The sequence below is a fragment of the Indicator indicator genome, chromosome 13, assembly GCF_027791375.1.
Source record: "Indicator indicator isolate 239-I01 chromosome 13, UM_Iind_1.1, whole genome shotgun sequence".
In the NCBI taxonomy this organism is placed as follows: domain Eukaryota; kingdom Metazoa; phylum Chordata; class Aves; order Piciformes; family Indicatoridae; genus Indicator; species Indicator indicator.
The window spans coordinates 9,693,602-9,714,663 of NC_072022.1; the positions used below are offsets into that span (position 1 = coordinate 9,693,602).

At 48.9% G+C, this 21,062-nt stretch overlaps 1 protein-coding gene across 1 annotated transcript in view; it reads right to left on the minus strand.

The window, feature by feature from the left end:
* Positions 1-1,237: 1,237 nt before the first annotated feature.
* The window catches only part of IFT80 (intraflagellar transport 80), a 68,629-nt gene continuing 48,804 nt past the window's right edge, over positions 1,238-21,062 (minus strand). Inside the window, exons 11-19 of the mRNA XM_054385968.1 lie at positions 20,390-20,553; positions 18,313-18,377; positions 16,573-16,708; positions 15,200-15,347; positions 13,545-13,716; positions 10,053-10,142; positions 9,785-9,957; positions 6,232-6,355; positions 1,238-1,358 (exon numbers count right to left, since the gene is read on the minus strand). Coding sequence (XP_054241943.1) covers positions 1,242-1,358; positions 6,232-6,355; positions 9,785-9,957; positions 10,053-10,142; positions 13,545-13,716; positions 15,200-15,347; positions 16,573-16,708; positions 18,313-18,377; positions 20,390-20,553 — 1,189 coding nt within the window. The 3' untranslated portion in view covers positions 1,238-1,241. The remainder of the gene's footprint in view (positions 1,359-6,231; positions 6,356-9,784; positions 9,958-10,052; positions 10,143-13,544; positions 13,717-15,199; positions 15,348-16,572; positions 16,709-18,312; positions 18,378-20,389; positions 20,554-21,062) is intronic.

Sequence of the window (21,062 nt, forward strand, 5' to 3'; positions counted from 1 at the left end):
ACTAGGCAAGTCCCAGCCTGGGCTCAGCAGCAGATGGGAAGCACATTCAGGAGCTGGATTGAGGAAGACAGGGATGGGGCTGGAAGGCAGAAGGGACAGAGTTCTGCTGGGACAGCAGCCAGGGAAGAAGAGGCTTGAGCCTGGGGATCCCTCAGCTTGCTGCTGAAGATGGCCTCCGTGGGCTGCAATCCCTTGGTGGGCACTTGAGGCTCACCTGTGCTGTCTGAAGGAGGCCAGAAAGATGATCCAAGGGCTGGAGCAGCTCTGCTATGAGGACAGGCTGAGGGACCTGGGGGTGTTCAGCCTGGAGAAGGCTCCAGGGCCACCTTAGAGCTGCCTGCCAGGACCTGAAGGGATCCTGCAGGAAGGCTGCAGAGGGACTTTTGCTGAGGGGGTCTAGAGACAGGCCAAGGGGCAATGGTTTGGAGTTGAGGCAGTGCAGGGGTAGAGTGGAGCTGAGGAAGAAGTTGTTGAGCAGGAGGGTGGCGAGACTGGCACAGGCTGCCCAGGGAGGCTGTGGCTGCCTTCTGCCTGGGGGTGTTGAAGGCCAGGCTGGATGAGACCTTGATCAGCTGAGTCTGGCTGAGAGGTGTCCCTGCCCATGGTGGGTAGGTTGGAGATGATCTCTGAGGTCCCTTCCAACCTAAGCCATGCTGTGGTTCTATGATGATTCTATGACGAAACCCCAAGCTGCTGAAGTAATCTGAAATAATCTAGTGAGGAATTTGCTAGGATGTAAGTAGCAGGAGAAATGTGGATTACTGTAACTGGGAGTGAAAGACTCCAGGTGTAAGCCCCTTTTGAAACCTTCAGCTGAATGTGTCCTAGGGCAATTAAAACAAAGCTCTGCTGAGGTCTTTGAGGTTGCAGAAAAAGCCAAACTACTTAACCAGGTGCTTAAATGGGGAAAATTGGTACTTAGAGGCAACCAAGGTTAAATCATTATAATGGCAATGAACATTTAAAAGCCACTAATGGGAAGAGAAAAGTGAAATTCCTTTTTATTTTTTTTTACCATCCTTGTTTTGTGGACTACAAGGCAGCTACTAACTGGAGAAGGGCATCAGAAGATAAGCAGAGCTCAGAATGAGACTAGTCAGCAAATCACTCTGCCTCAACTACAGCAGTTCTCTCCTGCTGCACACAGACTGCTTGCTGAGGGGGTTTTATTGACACCTGTCAAAAGAGGTGAGCACAGAACAGGGCAGAGGCAGTGCTGGAGGTGGTGCCCAAGGGGACAGTCACTGCTGGACGGTGACGCTGGCTCTCCCCCCGGCCTCAGCTGCTGCTGCTGCTTCTCTCTCCTTAGCAATTTCCATCTGTATCTTGGCTTGGATTTTAGTCCAGTCCACTTCCAGCTGCAATGAGAGAAAAGTGAGTGCAGAGAGGTCAGAGGATAACTTGAAGATGCAAAGTGGCCACAGCAACCATTCTCTTCCTCCTGTGTGGGTGACACTTTGCACTGATGGAATGCAGAAAGGGTCAGCTGAGGTCTGCCAGGCTCAGCTTCCCACCTTTGAAACACAACCAGATTGGGATGTCTGAACATGGATCCATCTCATTGTGCCTCTTGGCCAGGACAAAGACTGTCCCTCATCTTCACAGCTTTATTAAGAAGAGTGTGGCCAGCAGGTCACGAGTGAGGTTCTTTTCCCACTCTTCTCTGCCCTAATGAGGTCACATCTGCAGTACTGGGTGCAGGTCTGGGCTCTACAGTTCAAGAGGGACAGGGAGCTGCTGGAGAGAGTCCAGCAGAGGCTACAAAGCTGCTGAGGGGCCTGGAGCAGCTCTGTGAGGAGCAAAGGCTGAGAGCCCTGGAGAAGAGCAGCCCCAGAGGGCATCTGAGCAATGCTCAGCAAGAGCTAAAGGAGCTGTGGGGGACAAGAGGCTGGGGCCAGACTCTTGTCAGTGGTGCCCAGGGACAGAACAAGGGGCAGTGGACACAAAGTGGAACCCAGGAGGTTCCACCTGAAGAGGAGGAGAAAGTTGTTTGTTGTGAGGGTGCTGGAGGCCTGGAGCAGGCTGCCCAGAGAGGTTGTGGAGTCTCCTTGTGTGGAGAGCTTCCAACCCCCCCTGGGCATTGTGCTGCTGGGCAAGCTGCTGTGGGTGCCAGAGGTCCTTTCAAACCCCACCACTCTATGATTCTGTAAGTTGCATTTGATTTAAATGTAAGGACACCTGGTCACTGAGAATGTAGCTCTTTATCAGTAATACATGCAGTGATGTCTTCTGTCTGCATCTGAAGTCCCCCAAGTAACCTGATAGTATATTACATCAGTTACCTGCTGTGACATAAACCAGATTTCTGCTTGAAATTTGTCTTCTCCATCAATAAATGTTTGAGCTTGACCCTGGCATTTCTCCAACTGCAGGGAATCATCAGCTTCTGGCTCTATTTTATTTGGGTGACATTTCAGACAACATGGAGGGGGTTTGGATTTGTTTCTGGAAGGTTTTACCTCACAGCAAATGAAGCATTCAAAGTGTTTAGAGTAGGGACTACATCCCTGGTATCAACACAGGCTGGGGGTAAAGGGCTGGAGAGCAGCACTGTAGAGAAGGACTTGGGGGTGCTGGGGGTGCAAAGCTGGACATGAGCCAGCACTGAGCACTGCCAGCCCAGAGACAACCCTGTCCCAGGCTGCATCGCAGTAAGTGGAGCAGGGCCAGAGGCCACAGCAATGCTGGGAGGCCAGGCTGAGAGAGTTGAGGTTGTGCAGCCTGGAGAGGAGAAGCCTCCAGGGAGATCTTCAGGTGGCCTTGCAGTGCTGAAAGGAGCTGAGCAGAAAGCTGGGGACAGACTTCTGAGCAGGGCCTGTTGGGACAGGACAAGGCGGGGAGGGTTTGAACCGAAAGAGGAAGGTTCAGGCTGGAGGGAAGGAAAAAACTTTTTACACTGAAAGTGGTGAGACCCTGTCTGACGTTGCCCAGAGAGGTAGGAGATGCCCCATGGCTGGAACCATCCAATTCTCCTCACCTCAAGCCTAAATTTCCCCTGCACAGCTTGAGACTGTGTCCTCTTGTTCTGCCATTGCTTGCCCAGCAGGGACCAGGCAAGAGAAGAGCCCAACCCCCACCTGGCTACAACCTCCCTTCAGGTAGTTGTAGAGAGCAATGAGGTCTGCCCTGAGCCTCCTCTTCTCCAGGCTAAACACCCCCAGCTCCCTCAGCCTCTCCTCACAGGGCTGTGCTCCAGACCCCTCCCCAGCCTTGCTGCCCTTCTCTGGACACATTCCAGCATCTCAACATCTCTCTTGAACTGAGGAGCCCAGAACTGGACACAGCACTCAAGGTCTGGTCTGACCAGAGCTGAGCACAGGGCAGGATGACTTCCCTGCTCCTGCTGGCCACACTACTCCTGATGCAGGCCAGGATGCCATTGGCCTTCTTGGCCACCTGGGCACACTGCTGGCTCCTGTTCAGCTGCTGTCACCCAGCACCCCCAGGTCCCTCTCTGCCTGGCTGCTCTCCAGCCACTCTGACCCCAGCCTGTAGTGCTGCTTGGGGTTGTTGTGGCCAAAGTGCAGCACCTGGCACTTGGATTTGTTGAATGCCATCCTGTTGGACTCTGCCCATCTGTCCAGCCTGTCCAGGTCCCTCTGCAGAGCCTCCTATCCTCCAACAGATCAACTCCTGCTCCCAACTTGGTGTCATTTGCAAAATTCCTGATGATGGACTCAATCCCCTCATCCAGATCATCAATAAAGATATTGAACAGGATGGGGCCCAGCACTGATCCCTGGGGGACACCACTAGTGACAGGCTGCCAGTGGCACCATTCACCACCACTGCCTGGGCTCAGCCCTCCAGCCAGTTCCTAACCCAGTGCAGAGTGCTCCTGTCCAAGCCATGGGCTGACCATGTATAGCTGAGGCTGATTTTGCCACCTAAGCCCAGAGAGCCACTTGCCAGCAAGGCCAACAAGCCCTGCCAGGGACACCTGGCAAGTGCCAAGGCAGGGATCCTCAGTGTACAGATGAGACATCAGATGTGAGTTGTAACAGCTAAGCAGGTTGTGTTTAGATTGTGTCTGACTGCAGATCACAGCTGCAGCAGAGAGGAGAGGGGAAAACTCCTGAGCTTTAGGCAGTTAGAGGGAAACTGAGGCCCTTTTTCTTGCCCAAGGAGGCACACCACCACAAAATCTTGCATCTTCTCTTCCATGCCCTTAGTATTTCTTTCTAAATTTGTCTGACTGCATTGAGAATTTATCTGCCACTGTAGCCAGTACAGAGTCACAGATTGCACTGGGTTGGAAGGGACCCTCAAAGGTCATCTTGTCCAACCCCCTTGCAGTCAGCAGGGACACCTCCAACTAAATCAGGCTGCCCAGGGCCACAGCAAGTCTGATCTTGAAGGTCTCTATCCCTGGGCAACCTGTTCCAGTATTTCACCACCCTCACTGTGCAGAGTTTCTTTAATCTTAAACTTTACCTTAAAATCCACTTCATTAAGTAGGTTTCCCCTTAGGTTCATGTCCAGCTCGTAAGACCTCCAGAACCTTGAGGAAGGCTGATGTAGGCTGGAGATTAGAAGGAATTCTTGACAGTGAGGGTGGGGAGGCACTGGAACAGGTTGCCCAGGGAGGTTGTAGAAGCCCCCTCCTTGGAGGTATTCAAGGCCAGGCTGGATGAGGCCTTCAGCAACCTGGGCTGGTGGGAGGTGTCCCTGCCTGTGGGAAGGAGGGTGGAACTGGATGATCTTGAAGGTCCCTTCCAACCCAATCTATGAAGCTGGATGTGGAAAAGGACTTTTTCACTCCACAGAACTTCTGCAGTCTGAAAACCAAGTTTGAAGGCTGAGTGTAGGATGAAATAGGCTCTGCTCACACCTTGGCACTGACAAGCTGCTATTGCTTAGGAATCCCTCCAGAAACTGCAGCTTTTTTGATGACTTAAAGACATGACAGCACTATCTAAGGAGCCTCCTTCAGAAGCACGAGGGGATTAAGATGATTTTTGCTCAGTAATGGTTCTGAAGTGTGTAGAAGACACACTTGCAGCACAGCAGCCCACACTGCTGCATGAGAAGAGGGCTGGGGATCTGCTGGCTCATGGAGAGGCTGGCTATTGAGCAGATTTTTATTCTTCTTGAGAAAATGAAACATCCTTAGAAGTGCTAAAAGCTAATGAATGGCTACAAACTGAGCTCTGTTGAAAGTGTAATGAGCACTGTCCAATTAAAGCATCTGAGCTAACTGCTCAGATATATTTCCTGAGCCATCAGATGAGGCTCTTGAAGATCTGTGAAAGGCTGCTGGATTGAATTGACCTGCTGCTGCTGGAGAGGGTTTCCAGAGGTTTGAGGCAATTGTGTGTTAACTCTTTATCACATTTGGCAGAATGGTTTGTAGGTGACCAACCTCTATAGGGGGAGCAAAACTAGAAGTGGGGAGATTCAGATTGGATGTTAAGAAGAAATTCTTCCCCATGAGGGTGGTAAGAGACTGGCACAGGTTGCCCAGGGAGGTGGTGGAAGCCTCATGCCTGGAGGTTTTTGAAGCCAGGCTGGATGTGGCTGTGAGCAACCTGCTGTAGTGTGAGGTGTCCCTGCCCATGGCAGGAGGGTTGGAACTGGATGAGCCTTGAGGTCCCTTCCAACCCTGACAGTTCTGTGATTCTAAGTTTGTTCTTGTTTGTTCATCCACAAAATGCTGAAGGCATTTTCTCCAGAGGTTCCTCCCAGCCCCTACCATTCTATGATTTAAGAGGTACACATTCAATCCTACTCCCTGTTAACAAAATATCACTCTGCTTTCATGTCTCTAATCCTTACCAGTTGTTATTGAGTACATTCCCAATCTGTGCCTTCAGCTAAACCACAGCCACAACTACCACTAGCCAAGGAGCCACACTTCAAGCCAGCAGTTTGCACTCAGATTTGTGCCCACATTTGAAACAAAAAAGTTAAGAGTTGGAGGAGGGCAGATTTAGGCTGGAGATGAGGAAGAAATTCTTTCCAGTGCGGGTGGGGAGACACTGGAACAGGTTGCCCAGGGAGGTTGTAGATGCCTCCTCCCAGGAGGTGTTCAAGGCCAGGCTGGATGAGGCCTTGAGCAAGCTGGGCTGGTGGGAGGTGTCCCTGCCCATGGCAGGGGGATGGAACTGGATGGTCTTGAAGGTCCCTTCCAGCCCAAACCTTTCTATGAATGAATTTTCCCTTTCCCTCCCAAGCTGGCCACACAGATGAAGCTGACCTAAAGCTGTAGGAATACCTGTGAGGAGTACTTACACCTTCTGCATACTGCAAAAACCTTTTGTTGGTTTCTGTTTTCCCAAAGTCCCGTAGGTACTTCTGTCGATGAGCCAGCACTGTGTCAACATGTGTCCTGTGCTTTACTGCTAGGTCTAGAGCCCTGCAACACAACAGAAAAGGGCTTGTCAGGCTCTGCAAATGCTCTGGCACAGCTTCAGTCACCATGGCTTTGCAACATGAGATGCTGAAGAGCTTCTGGGCTGCAGGCAGAGATCCCTGCCCAATGGTGCCAAGCAGTATCGCTCACAGGAGGTTAAAGTAGCCAGCAGAGGAGACCGTCTCCTTGATGGTGTGTGCTCTGAAAAACACCCAGCCACTGACAGCCTCATCACATGGCTGGAGTTTGACAAGAGGAGACTGCTTATTGCAGGGCAATTCAAGAGAATGGTTTGGCACTCTCAGGATCAAGGGGCAAAAAGAACTTTTAATAACTTTGTTAAAGTAAGAAATCACTTTTGGAGAGTGTCAGAGTCATAGAAAGGTTTGGGTTGGAAGGGACCTCCAAAGCTCATCCAGTCCAACCTCCCTGCACTCAGCAGGGACATCCCCAACTGGATCAGGTTGCCCACAGCCCTCTCCAGCCTCACCTTCAATATCTCCAGGGATGGGACCTCAACCACCTCCCTGGGCAACCTGTTCCAGTGTTCCACCAGCCTCATGGCAAAGAACTTGTTCCTCACATCCAATCTCAATCTGCTCTGCTCTAGTCTGAAGCCATTGTCCCTGGTCCTGTCCCTGCAGGCCTTTGCACACAGTCTCTCTCCATCCTTCTTGTAGCCCCCTTCAGGTCCTGGCAGGCTGCTATTAGGTCTCCCTAAAGCCTTTTCTTCTCCAAGATGAACAGCCCCAGGTCCCTTAGCAGAAGTTCTCTGACCCCCTGATCATTTTTGTAGCCTCCTCTGGACCATCTCCATCAAATCCATGTTCTTTCTATGCTGAGGGCTCTAGAGCTGGACACAACACTCCAGGTGATGTCTCACCTGAGTAAAGTGGCAGAATAACCATTTATATAATTATTTATATTATTATGTGGCAGATGAAACACTTTAAATAGTCATGGTGTGTGATGCACAGCATTTATGAATATTTTCTAGGTGGGAAAGTTTAGCCTGTGGATTTTATAACTGATTACTCCCCCATCTATTCTCTTCTCCTAAGTTTTCTTTCTCTTCTGTTTTCTTCTCATGGCACAAGAGAGCTACAAGAAAGCTGGGGAGGGACTTGTCACAAGGGCTTGTAGTGACAGCAGGAAGGACAACGGCTCTCAGCTGGAAGAGGGGAGATTGAGACTGGAGATTGGGAAGAAATTCTTGACAGTGAGGGTGGGGAGACACTGGAACAGGTTGCCCAGGGAGGTTGTGGATGTCCACTCCCTGGAGGTGTTCAAAGCCAGGCTGGATGAGGCCTTGAGCAAGCTGGGCTGGTGGGAGGTGTCCCTGCCCATGGCAGGGGGTTGGAACTGGATGATCCTGAAGGTCCCTTCCAACCCAAACCCTTCTGTGATTCTATGAACACTCCTATTTGACAGACACTGGTTTTAGCTGACATATGAGGCAACATAACAAACCCTCCACAGATTTGTGGGGGCAAGCCAACTTTTTGCCCACTCTGATACAAATGTAATTGGGAAATGACTACTAAATAGCCTGAAAGCTTCTGTTAGAAAACATGGGGGTTTGTTTAAAAGGAGAAATTCCTCCTTTGTTTTCTCAGGCCTAATTCCTATTTCATCCACCTACACAGTGCTGGGAGCCTGAATTGCCACGTGTCTATTTTTAGCAACAAGACATTTCAAAACAGCTTTAATTCTTTTGAGGGTCACCCATAGTTTGAGGTATCACCAAGGACTTTGCTGTGGGTGAAAAAGCAGAATGTTATTTAAAAATGCTTCCAAGCATGTTTTGGACTTTCATCACAGGGTATTTCTATCTTCTCAATATGGCAGGAAATAAAATGTTACTCCTCTGGTTATTCACAGCATGGCTTAGGTTGGAAGGGAGCTCAGAGCTCATCTGCTCCACCCTCCCCACCATGCCCAGGGACACCTCTCAGCCAGACTCAGCTGCTCAAGGTCTCATCCAGCCTGGCCTTCAGCACCCCCAGCAAGGAGGCAGCCACAGCCTCCCTGGGCAGCCTGTGCCAGAGTCTCACCACCCTCCTGCTCAACAACTTCTTCCTCAGCTCCACTCTACCCCTGCACTGCCTCAGCTTCAAACCATTGCCCCTTAGCCTGTCTCTAGACCCCCTCAGCAAAAGTCCCTCTGCAGCCTTCCTGCAGGGGCCCTACAAGGAGAGGCTGAGGGAGCTGGGGGTGTTTAGCCTGGAGGAGGCTCAGGGGTGACCTCATTGCTGTCTACAACTACCTGAAGGGAGGTTGTAGCCAGGTGGGGGTTGGGCTCTCCTCCCAGGCAAGCAGCACCAGAACAAGAGGACACAGTCTCAAGCTGCACCAGGGAAGGTTTAGGCTGGAGGTGAGGAGAAAGTTCTTCACAGAGAGAGTTGTTAGCCCTTGGAATGTGCTGCCCAGGGAGGTGGTGGAGTCACCATCCCTGGAGATGTTCAAGAGGGGATTGGATGTGGCACTTGGTGCCATGGTTTAGTACTCATGAGGTCTTGGGTGACAGGTTGGACTTGATGATCCTTGAGGTCTTTCCCAACCTTATTGATTCTGTGATCCCTTCAGGTCCTGGCAGGCAGCTCTAAGGTCCCCCTGGAGCTTTCTCTTCTCCAAGCTGAACACCCCCAGGTCCCTCAGCCTGGCCTCACAGCAGAGCTGCTCCAGCCCTTGGAGCATCTTTCTGGCCTCCTCCAGACAGCACAGCTGAGCCTCAAGTGCCCACCAAGGGATTGCAGCCCATGGAGGCCATCTGCAGCAGCAAGCTGAGGGATCCCCAGGCTCAAGACTCTTCTTCCCTGGCTGCTGTCCCAGCAGGACTCTGTCCCTTCTGCCTTCCAGCTCCATCCCTCTCTTCCTCAATCCAGCTCCAGAATCCAGCTCCTGAATCCGGTTCCCATCTGCTGCTGAGCCCAGGCTGGGACTTGCCCAGTGCCTGCCCCCAGCAGCAGTGGTGCCAGTGGTGCCATCCTTGCCCTCAGGGCTTGGGTTCCATGTTGGCTCTAGGCTGTGATTTACTTCATCTTTGGGCAATGACAGATAGGAATTTAGTCATCTCAGCCTCTCTGACAAACCAAGTGGTGTCCCTGCCCATGGCAAGGGGATTGGAACTAGATGATGTTTAAGGTCCTATCCAACTCAAACCATTCTATCAATCTATGAATGCATGAACTCAACTAAATAACTTAGAGGTTACCCTATTAAGACTTTATAAACATGCAACAGGTCGCCCAGCAAGGCTGTGGATGCCCCCTCCCTGGAGGTGTTCAAGGCCAGGTTGGGTGAGGCCTTGAGCAACCTGGGCTGGTGGGAGGTCTCCCTGCCCATGGCAGGGGGGTTGGAATTATGTCTTTGAGGTCTCCCTTCCAACCCAAGCCATTGTATGGGCCCATGGTGTGTTGGCAGGAATGCTACCTATCCCAGTTGTAGAGGTCAATGTTGACTTGAATAGCTTGGTAAATGAGGCCAGCTTGAAGAAGGAGGGTTTCAGCTTCCTGGGTGTTTCCACTGAAGAGCAGTGTGTGAGCCATCCTGGACTCTTTGGATGGAAGATCTTTGATGAATTTGATGTACCGAACTTTGTCGATCTGTTAATGAGACATAAAACACTTTAATTAAGGGGGAACCAATCAATGAAACGAGGACTGCAAGGACTTGCTGGGCAGTGACAGCATTTCCTTACCTCCCCAATGGCTGCATAGGCGATCTCTGCTGTAGCCATCTCTTTGTTGGCAACTGCCATAGCAGCCAAGCACGCCCACAGAGTTTGATCCTGCAATTGAAACCAAATGCAGCTCCTGAAACTTCAGCTCTTTACCACCAGGCTAAAAATGACTGCTCAAAGGAAGCACACAGGCCCTGAAAATAATGGAGACCACCACCGTGCTTCTCAGTGTGCCGCTCGTGGCACTGTGCTCAAGGTCTCTTAGTAGAAAGTCACTAATTGATTATTTCTCAGAGCCCCTTACAAAGATGCTGATGGGATCAGCTGAGGGCAGGAGTCACTCATTCTCAGCATCTCAGCCAGTGATGAACTCTTGCCAAGGCATCACTTCATGACCAAGGACAAGGAGCAATGGATGGAAACTGCAGCACAGGAGGTTCCACCTCAACATGAGGAGGAACTTCTTCACTGGGAGGGTCCCAGAGCACTGGAGCAGGCTGCCCAAAGGGGTTGTGGAGTGTCCTCTAGAGACTTTCCAGCCCTGCCTGGATGTGTGCCTGTGTGAGCTGTGCTGGATTCTCTGGTCCTGCTCTGGCCAGGGGGGTTGGACTTGAAGATCTCCAGAGGTCCCTTCCAACCCCTAACATCCTGTGAGCCTATGACCAGCTCCCCCCTCTACTCTGCCCTGGTGTAAGGGATTTGCTGGAGAGGGTACAGCAAAGGGCTACCAAGATAATTAGAGGACTGCAACAGCTCTCCTATGAAGAAAGGCTGAAGGACAGTAAAGAAGTTCTTCCTCATGTTGAGGTGGAACCTCCTGTGCTGTAGTTTCCACCCATTGCCCCTTGTCCTATCACAGGGCTAAAGTTACCAGAGCCTGTCCCTGTCCCTTCCTTCCTGACCCCCAGCACTCAGATATTTGTAGACATTAATCAGATCTTCTCTCAGTCTTCTCTTCTCCAGACTAAAAAGCCTCATTCTCAGCCCAACCATTCTCTAACTCTACCAAGGCTGCTGCTAAACCATGTCCCTCAGCACCACCTCTCTGTGTCTTTGGAACACCTCCAGGGATGTGGATTCAACCACCTCCCTGGGCAGCCTTTGCCAGTCCTTGAGAACCTTTTCAGTCATGAAACATAAAATGCTCAAGGCAAGACTTGCTGTGCTGGCTCTCTGTTTACCCTGATGTAAGGGGATTCCAGGTCATCCCTCAACCCAAGCACCACAAATGGTGAAAAAGAAAGGATATTCACATCACCTAACTTGGTTTGGTTTAGATAAAAGCTTTGGTTTGCCAGCAGTGGAGAAATCTGCAAAGAAGTCTTCACAAAATTTTGGTTTTTGATCAGTGGAGGAGAAGTCTTCAAAGACTGAGATTCATAGATTCATAGAATGGTCTGGTTTGGAAGGGACCTTCAAGATCATCCAGTTCCAACCCCCTGCCATGGGCAGGGACACCTCCCACTAGCCCAGGTTGCTTAAGGCCTCATCACTTAGTTTCCAAAGCTGGATGCTTAAAAGCAGATGATGTGAAAATTCCTGGTGAAAACATTCTTTTACAGTTTTTTGTTGAGAGACAAACCTCCCCTGCTTGTTGAGAGATGAGGAAGAGCTCATACAAAAAAAGGAGAGTGAACAACCATGTCAAACATATTAGCATTTCATAAAACAAACCACCAACAATGTCAAACCTTTTGCCTTTTAAGCAGAATTAAAGTCATTTGGGGTGACTCTGCTCCTAAGAATGAAAATGAATGACCCCAAAAAATCCTTGAATACCTTCATATTACTCAGAAAGAAATGATATCATGAACATTACCACCCAGTACAGATGGTTTGAGATGATGCACGGAGATGACTCAAGTTAACAAAAGATTGGATTGACATCCAGAATCCCAGTTCCCCCTGCCAGAAGCCTACTGTTAAGGGGATAACTAACACACTGCAAAGCAGCAGACAGCCCAAGTTCTCTGAGTGTGCAGTGATTTAATAGTGAAAACCCAAAAGTATTTGAAAGACACATCCAAGGTCATGATAGGGAAGTGCTAAACTCTTTTCTAGGAGTTAACAGGGGAAAGGAAGCACAGTTTGGGGAAGGATTTTTGTTTGTTTTAAAGACCACCAGACTCACCTCATCTGTTGCTGTTGCCTAAATACAAAACAAATGAAAGCAAAGGAAAAAAACAAAAAACAAAATCAAGTGAAATAAAACATGAAAAAAAAATCTAACCACTATTGGAGATGCAAATCATTTTGAATTGGTTACATTAAGGTCTAGTCCTAAAAAATTAAGCTTATACCTAAGTGCTGGAAGTACCTAGGTTGAATCCATCTGGGCTTTGGTGTGAATATAAATAACCAGAGCTGTGGTCAACAGCTCAATAGCCAAATGGAGACCAGTGACAAGTACTGGGATCAGTGCTGTTGAACTTCTCTGTCAGCTATATGGAGAGTGGGATGGAGGCACCCTCAGCAACTTTGAGATGACACCAAGCTGTGTGGTGTGGTTGACACAATGGAGGGCAGGGATCCACCCAGAGGGACATGGACAGGCTGCAGAGGTCAGCCCAAGCCAACCTCATGAAGTTCAACAAGGCCAAGGGTAAGGTCCTGCAGCTGGGTCAGGGCAATCCCAAGCACAAAGCCAGGCTGGGAGAGGAGTGGCTGAAGAGCAGTCTGGAGGAGAAGGCCTTGGGGGTGTCAGCTGGTGACAAACTCCCCAGGAGCCAGCAATGGTCCTGCCCAGCAGGCAGCTGTGTGCTGAGCTGCATCCAGAGCAGGGAGAGAGCAGCACAGGGAGGGGATTCTGCCCCTCTGCTCTGCTCAGACCCCACCTGCAGCACTGCCTCCAGCTCTGGTGCTCCCAGCACAAGAAGGACCTGGAGCTGCTGGAGAGGGTCCAGAGGAGGTCATGAAGATGAGCAGAGGGCTGCAGAACCTCCCTGTGAGGACAGGCTGAGAGAGTTGTGGCTGTTCAGCCTGGAGAAGAGAAGGCTGCAGGGAGACCTTCCAGCAGCCTTCCAGGACCTGAAGGGGCTACAGGAGATCTGGGGAGGGACTTTGGACAAGGGCTGGGAGTGACAGGATGAGGGGTAATGGATTGAAGCTGGGAGAGGGGAGATTGAGACTGGAGATTAGGAAAAAATTCTTGCCAGTGAGGGTGGGCAGACACTGGAACAGGTTGCCCAGGGAGGATGTAGATGTCTCCTCCCTGGAGGTGTTCAAGGCCAGGTTGGATGAGGCCTTGAGCAACCTGGGCTGGTGGGAGGTCTCCCTGCCCAGGCAGGGGGTTGGAACTGGATGACCCTGAAAAATCCTGAAATTCAGTGTAGTTACAAAAAATGTGTAATTTTTTCATGACCAGCCCCAAAATAATCAGCAACAATGCAGGAGGATGTTGTGGAGATGTAACAAATGATTTGCAACTATCACTACTAAAGTCATACATACTTGAGAAGAGAAACATTAGAGGTCAAGGATGTCTGAATGCTCCCAGTCCTTAGCAGTTACCTTGACGAAGCGACACAGTCTGACAGCATCTTCCCATTTGGAACCAGAGACATAGTCGTGGAGAATGGCAGGGTAAGGTGAAATATTGAGGTGAACAAGGGCACCATCTGCTTTTCTAATTGTGATTTGATTGCCTACAAAATGCACAATCTGGGGATTTTTGCTAAATTCACTGCGGGGGGAGAGAGAAAAGAAAGTTAATCTTCATTTCTTGCTGAGTGAAAAAGGACTATTAGGAACATAAACACATCTTTGAGTTGCAACATGATTGGAGTTGGTTTCAGAGGCTATAAAGATCTAAGCACCTCATTGTTCAGCACTTACATCCAACAGGTAATGTTCTCTAAAAATAAAATCATAGTTATGCACATTCACTGCCTGGAAGGCAAATAAATGCAAACTGCGTCCAGCTCGGGAGCCACCAACACAAGGAGAGACATGGACCTGATGGAGGGGGTCCAGAGAGGGCCACCAAGATCGTCAGAGGGCTGGAGAACCTCTGCTCTGAGGACAGGCTGAGAGAGTTGGGGCTGTTCAGCCTGGAGAAGAGAAGGCTCCAGGGAGACCTTAGAGCAGCATTGCAATATCTGAAGGGCACCTCCAGGCAGGCTGGGGAGGGACTGTTCAGAAGGGGCAGGACAAGTGGGGACAGGACAAGGGACAATGGTTTGAAACTGGAGCAAGGCAGATTTAGGTTGGACATCAGGAGAAGTTCTGCACAGTGAGGGTGGGGAGACACTGGAACAGGCTGCCCAGAGACGTGGTTGAAGCCCCATCCCTGCAGACATTCCAGATCAGACTTGCTGTGTCCCTGTGCAGCCTGCTCTAGTTGGAGGTATCCCTGCTGCCTGCAGGGGGGGTGCACAAAATGACTTTGGAGGGTCCCTTCCAACCTAATGCAATCTGTGACTGTATTATGTTCAAATACATTTTTCAGTATAAAATATTTGGGATCCCATAACTCTTAGAATGCAATAATGAATTTGGGCATTATTTATGAAGAATTCCATGCTACAAAGTGTGGAATGGAATTAAATGTGTGAAGTAAACACACTGAGCTGGAAATAGTCATAGATTTACAGACTGCATTGGGTTGGAAGGGACCCTCAAAGGGCATCTTGTCCAACCCCCTGCAGTCAGCAGGGACACCTCCAACTAGAGCAGGCTGCCCAGGGCCACAGGAAGCCTGTGGGGGTGTCTACCACATGCCTGAGCAGCCTGTTCCAGTATTTTATTGCTCTCACTCTAAAGAACTTCTTCCTAATGTCCAAAAGGTGAAGATGAAGGTAATCCCTGTTCCAGCCTATGATTGTTTACAAACAACTAAGACAATATTTCAAAACTCATTATTAAAACTTCTTTTTTGGTCTTTTTTTTTTGCATCAAGATATTGTTCTAATTTTTAAACTGCACCTCATTATTTCAAGGCCAAATTTTCTGATATAATATAAGCCTCTCTTTCCTAGATGATCTTTTAAGGTCCATTCCAACCCAACCCATTCTCCTCCTTTCCCAATCAAGAAAGAGTAACATAAAGAAAAACAAAGCCCAACTTTAGAAGTTGGCTTCTACTTCAAGTGCCCATCTCAACATCATCCTTCCAGGAAGAAGTAAAGTAGTTCAAATCCCTCATCATAGCATTTGGATCCATTTACCTTCCATCTTTCTCATACAGAGTTTTTGGCAGAAGGTCTTTATCCACGTAGACTGTGTTGGGGTAATACCAGACTGTGAAATGAGCATCTTGAATGCCACAAAGGATGTTAGATGTGTCATTCCAGGCCAAAGATTGAACCATTGTACCTTGACATGGAGAGAAGAACATACATTTGCATAGGGAACTTCAGGATCAAGGTACACTTCTCTGACTGTAGGAAATGGGTAATTATCAGACATTCTCAGTTCCTTTAGAAGGAAGGAAGGTTAAGAAGAAGGTTAAACCCCAGGGTTTGAAAGGTAGCATCCTCTAGTGAAGACACAGCTGGAGGACTGGGGCCAGTTCTGGCCTCCCCAGTTCAAGAGAGACAGAGAACCTGCCGGAGAGAGTCCAGGGGAGGCTGCAGAGCTGCTGAGGGGCCTGGAGCAGCTCTGTGAGGAGCAAAGGCTGAGAGCCCTGGGGCTGAGAGCCTGCAGAAGAGCAGCCCCAGAGGGGAGCTGAGCAATGCTCAGCAAGAGCTAAAGGAGCTGTGAGGGGCAAGAGGCTGGGGCCAGACTCTGCTCAGTGGTGCCCAGGGACAGGCCAAGGGGCAGTGGGCACAAAGGGGAACCCAGGAGGTTCCATCTGAGCAGAAGGAGAAACTTATTTGGTGTGAGGGTGCTGGAGGCCTGGAGCAGGCTGCCCAGAGAGGTTGTGGAGTGTCCTTGTGTGGAGAGCTTCCAAACCCCCCTGGGCATTATGCTGCTGGGCAAGCTGCTGTGGGTGCCCTGCTTTAGCAGGGGTTGGACTGGGTGAGCTCCAGAGGTCCCTTCCAAGCCCCTTTCATGCTGGGATTCAATGACCTTAAAAACTTTCAGTCAAATTCTTTCTGAAAGAAAGTTCTTTTCAGAAGAGTGTTTTTTTGGTCTTAGTTTTGAGCCTGGAGATCAGAATGAACAGAATGGTCAGAGTGCACTTTCCTGCTTTCTGAATCCTGAGTCTGCCTACAGCACTTAAATTTCTAACTAAAAACATGATGAGCTTAAGATCTTGCACTAGCAAGAAACCATGTAGCAAAGATTCTGCATTGAAGAATTCATCCTTCTCCAATATCCTCTTTGTTTGCTCCAGAATGCAATAACAAGTGCTTAAAAGTACACAACATGCAACTGATACAAAAGTTATCAGAATCTAGACAAAAAGGCACTAAAATTGTTTTGTGGTTTTTTTCCACTATCTATTGAAATCCACAGGATTGGTTCTATTTTTTTCCCCAGGCCTGTTTCACTACTAATTAAAAAGCAAAATGTTGTCTCTTGTACAAAGAGACCAAGTGACAAAGTCTGCTTCTCAGCACCCACTTAAATGTTATTATAATTATTTTTTTCTTACCTATTTTGACAATCTTCTGCTCTTTTCCAAACCTCTTCACTGAAGTGATGTAAAGATCTCTGTTCTTATCAATAAAAGCTATTTTTCTTTCACTTGTAAGCCCTCTCTGGTCCAAAGCAATTTCCACAATTTCTGTCTGCAAAGGTAAAAAAAAAACCCAAAAGACAAGATCTGCTTTTTGGTTTGGGAGATTCCTAGCACAGCAAAGGTGAGGCTCAACCAAATGAATGCTTCCTGAAAAGCAAGGTACAAACCCCTTGAAAACTGGAGTGTAAAGACACTTTGTGTGTCTGCTCTGCTGAATGATGCATTCCACAAATTGAATTTCATGCAGAGTGAACTGAAATGGCAACAGAGATGAGTTAGCAGTTCAGGAGTTAACCACAGCAGTGCAGTGGCAGTCCCAAAGCAAAAGCTGCTTTAAAGCTGTCTGTTAATTCCTCCCTCCAAAGCAGTGTGATGGTTGCTTGATCTGCAGTTTACTTTTCTTCACCCTTCTGGTGCAGCTGCCTCATTTTGCTTTTGTTGTGCACCAGAAGGGTGAAGAAAAGTAAACTGCAGATCAAGCAACCATTTTTGCAATGAAATCAGTCAAAGCTCAGACTGAAGAGAGACAACCTTTCCCTGATGTTCTTTTCTTCAGTGCTAAGAGGTTGGCACTGATAACTAATCAATAGAAGCTGATCAGTTTTACTGCACAACAAAATGATTTAAGTGGAGTTTCAAACTCTCATATGCAGGCAAAACACACCAGTAACTGACTAGCACTGTCCTGCTCTGAGCTGCACCAGCACATATTCTGCTGGGGGCTGTGAGTGCCCAGCTCAGGCTCTGCTCACTCAGGCTCTTGCTGAAGCTCAGGGCAGCTTGGCACAGCCAGGGGCTGCTGCTAGCAGGCAGAAGCTGATGGGCAGAGGTCCTGCCAAGGCCTGGGGGCACAAAGCCTCTGCCTCACACTTGCTGCTCTGCACACCAAGGGCACTGCCACAGCTCTGCCCCACCTTGGGGGGCAGGAAGGCAGAGGGGGCAGCTGTGGGGAGGAGCAGACAGCACAGCTGAGCCTCAAGTGCCCACCAAGGGATTGCAGCCCATGGAGGCCATCTGCAGCAGCAAGCTGAGGGATCCCCAGGCTCAAGCCTCTTCTTCCCTGGCTGCTGTCCCAGCAGGACTCTGTCCCTTCTGCCTTCCAGCCCCATCCCTGTCTTCCTCAATCCAGCTCCAGAATCCAGCTCCTGAATCCGGTTCCCATCTGCTGCTGAGCCCAGGCTGGGACTTGCCCAGTGCCTGCCCCCAGCAGCAGTGGTGCCAGTGGTGCCATCCTTGCCCTCAGGGCTTGGGTTCCATGTTGCTTTGTGTCTCTGTGTCTCTATCCCATGGCATTGTTCTTCTTTCCATCCCAGCTGCCTTAGTTTCTTTCCCAGCCCCTCAGTCTCTCTCCCTTCTTCCCTTTCTCTTCCCTTAGGGAAGGCAGAGGGCTTCCTGGAGAGCCTCTGGCACTGGTCTGATGGCCAGCCCAGCCCTGACCCTTGAGAGCAACCTAGACTATACCCCTTTGTACATCAACACTGCATAAAGAACCTGGTTTTGATAATTTTATAAGAGACAGCCAGAGCTGTCAAACTCCTCTCTATTGAGACTGCAAACCATTACTGAGTTATAAAACCCATTATGGAGCAACAATGTAATTGATTCCTGAGCTCAAAGTGTCATAAAAAAGAGACATTCCATCCTTTGGCTTACCTTATGGGTTAGGGGCTTGCCATCACCCAGTGGCTTTCCAGATAAAGCTTCAAATATGTAGATAACTGAAGAAAAAAAAAAAAAACAAATTATCTGGTTTATAGACTTTCCAATCAGTTCCATTAAGTTCCATTAAGCTGGATTCATCAGGGAGGGATTGGAGCACTGCCTGGGGAGGAGAGGCTGACAGCCCTGGGGCTGGTTAGTGTGGAGAGGAGAAGGCTAAGAGGGGATTTAATAAATGTTTACAAATATCTGAGGGCTGTGAATCAAGAGGGAGGGGACAGGCTCTGCTCAGTTGCACCCTGGGATAGGACAAGGAGCAATGGATGGAAACTGCAGCACAGGAGGTTCCACCTCAGCATGAGGAGGAACTTCTTCAGTGGGAGGGTCCCAGAGCCCCGGCACAGGCTGCCCAGAGAGGTTGTGGAGTCTCCTCCTGCCCTGTCTGGATGTGTTCCTGTGTGAGCTGTGCTGGATTCTATGGTCCTGCTCTGACAGGGGTATTGGACTGGAAGATCTCCAGAGGTCCCTTCCAACCCCTAACATTCCATGAACCTGTAAGAGTTTCACACTCTGGAAAAGAGAAATAATCTTACGCTTGGGAAGCTATCACAGAATGGTTTGGGTTGGAAGATCATCCAGCTGGACTCTGTGGTTTCAATGCACCCTCACAGGTTATTATCCAAGCAAAGCAATTCCATGCTGCTCTGAGTGCATGACATACAACCTCAGATGAGCACCCAGGCTGGCTCCAAAGCATGGCAAGGTTAAGGTGTTCATGCTGCTTGCTTTGCTTTCACTAGGACACAGGATGTTGGGTTTGAGGTCAGTACTCACACAGACAGAATTCAAAACCCAGCCCCTGTAAGAGCAGGTGTTCAGAAAGCACTGCTGGAGTTTGCAAGGGAGGAAAAGTGAGTGGTTTGCACACAGCTTGCTTTTGGCAGCTGTGTAAGCATACAAAAGCCATGAGCTGTTCCTGAGACATGTTGGGTTACTCACTTTTAGGTATGAAATGTATTTTGGTCTAGCTCTTACAAGGCCATTTTACTGCTACTCTGCTAGCTTTAGGAAGTGAGATTAAGAGAGGTCTAAAGCAAATCAGTGTACTTCATTTACAAGTAAAATTGGTTAACTTTGAAGGTTTAAGGTAATTCTGAAACTAAGTTTTGGGTTGGTGTGTTTGGATTCTTTTCCCCTACTTGGAAAAACTTCACTTTTTACTCATTTACATCTATTACTTTACAATCATTTAGAACCTCAACTCTATCTTTTCAATATGTATGACTTAGAAACAAAGGCCATTCTCTCCCTTTGAACATCCAGAGGAAGGGCACAGTGACTGTGTTTGTCTTTTAACACACAGAATCCCACCCATGTGGGCAGGGAAAAAGCATCCACCCCCTTGCTTGGGAAGTGTCACCTCAGTGATGTCAAGGAATCAGAGAATGCCAGCACAGGGAAGTTTGGATGGGACCTCTGGAAATCATCCAGTGGAACTCCTCTGCTAAAGCAGGGGCACCCACAACAGTTTGCTCAGAATTTGGGTTGAGAGCAGCTCTGAAGGAGGAGACTTGGGGATGTAATTGATGAGCAGCTCCCCAGGAGCCAGCAGTGCCCTCCTGCAGCCCAGCAGGCAGCTGTGTGCTGGCTGCAGCCAGAGGAGTGTGGGCAGCTGGGCAGGAGAGGGGATTCTGCCCCTTGGCTCTGCTCTGCTCAGACCTCACCTCCAATCCTGCCTCCAGTTCTGGTGTTCCCCCTTGGTCTGTCTCCAGACACCCTCAGCAAAAGTCCCTCTGCAGCCTTCCTGCAGGATCCCTTCAGGTCCTGGCAGGCAGCTCTGAGGTCCCCCTGGAGCCTTCTCCTCTCCAGGCTGCACACCCCCAGCTCCCTCAGCCTGGCCTCACAGCAGAGCTGCTCTCAACCTACTCTGCACCCAGTCTGGATTTGTGCCTGGGGTTGGTCTGATCCAGATGTAGGATTTTTCACTTTGAGTTGTAGTGAAAATGATTAATAATTTAATAATAATAAAAAATTGTTAGCAAAGATGAAACTTTTAGAATGGAGAACTTACCCTTTTCATCAGCTTTGTCTTTTACTGCTAGAGTATCATTACTTAGAGAAACTGTCTGGGCATTTAAAACATCTGTTCTCATCCCAGGAAACTTTGGAGAGGAAATTAATCTTCCTTCATATGAATATAAATAAAGTCCACCACCATCAACTAGAAGAAAATGCCTATTAAAAAAAAAAAAAAACCAGGAAAGTAAATCACTAAACTGAGAAAAAAATAGTAATTTCTTGCAAGCAAAAATATAAATATGTAAGCAAAATGAAACTATTTTTTTTTAGCTTCATACCTGGCAATGTTGTTATTAAAATTGGGAGACTAAAGAAACTATTCCAGTTTCAAAAAAGCAACCTAAAACATCCAACCCACCAGATGTTCATGTCAGAAGATCTCCTTTCTTCCATAAATAAGAGGCTAAATATATACAATAAATGAAAAGAGTCATTACCAGCATCACATGGCAAATAGAGCAGCTAGACTGTAACACACCTTACCAAGAGTGGTTACTTTTTGTCTGTCTCAGTATCATAGAATCACAGAATGTTAGGGGTTCAAAGGGACCTCCAGAGCTCATCCAGCCCAACCCCCCTGACACAGCAGGATCACCCAGGACAGGTCACACAGGAACACAGCCAGGTGGGTTTTGAAGGTCTCCAGAGAAGGAGACTCCACAACC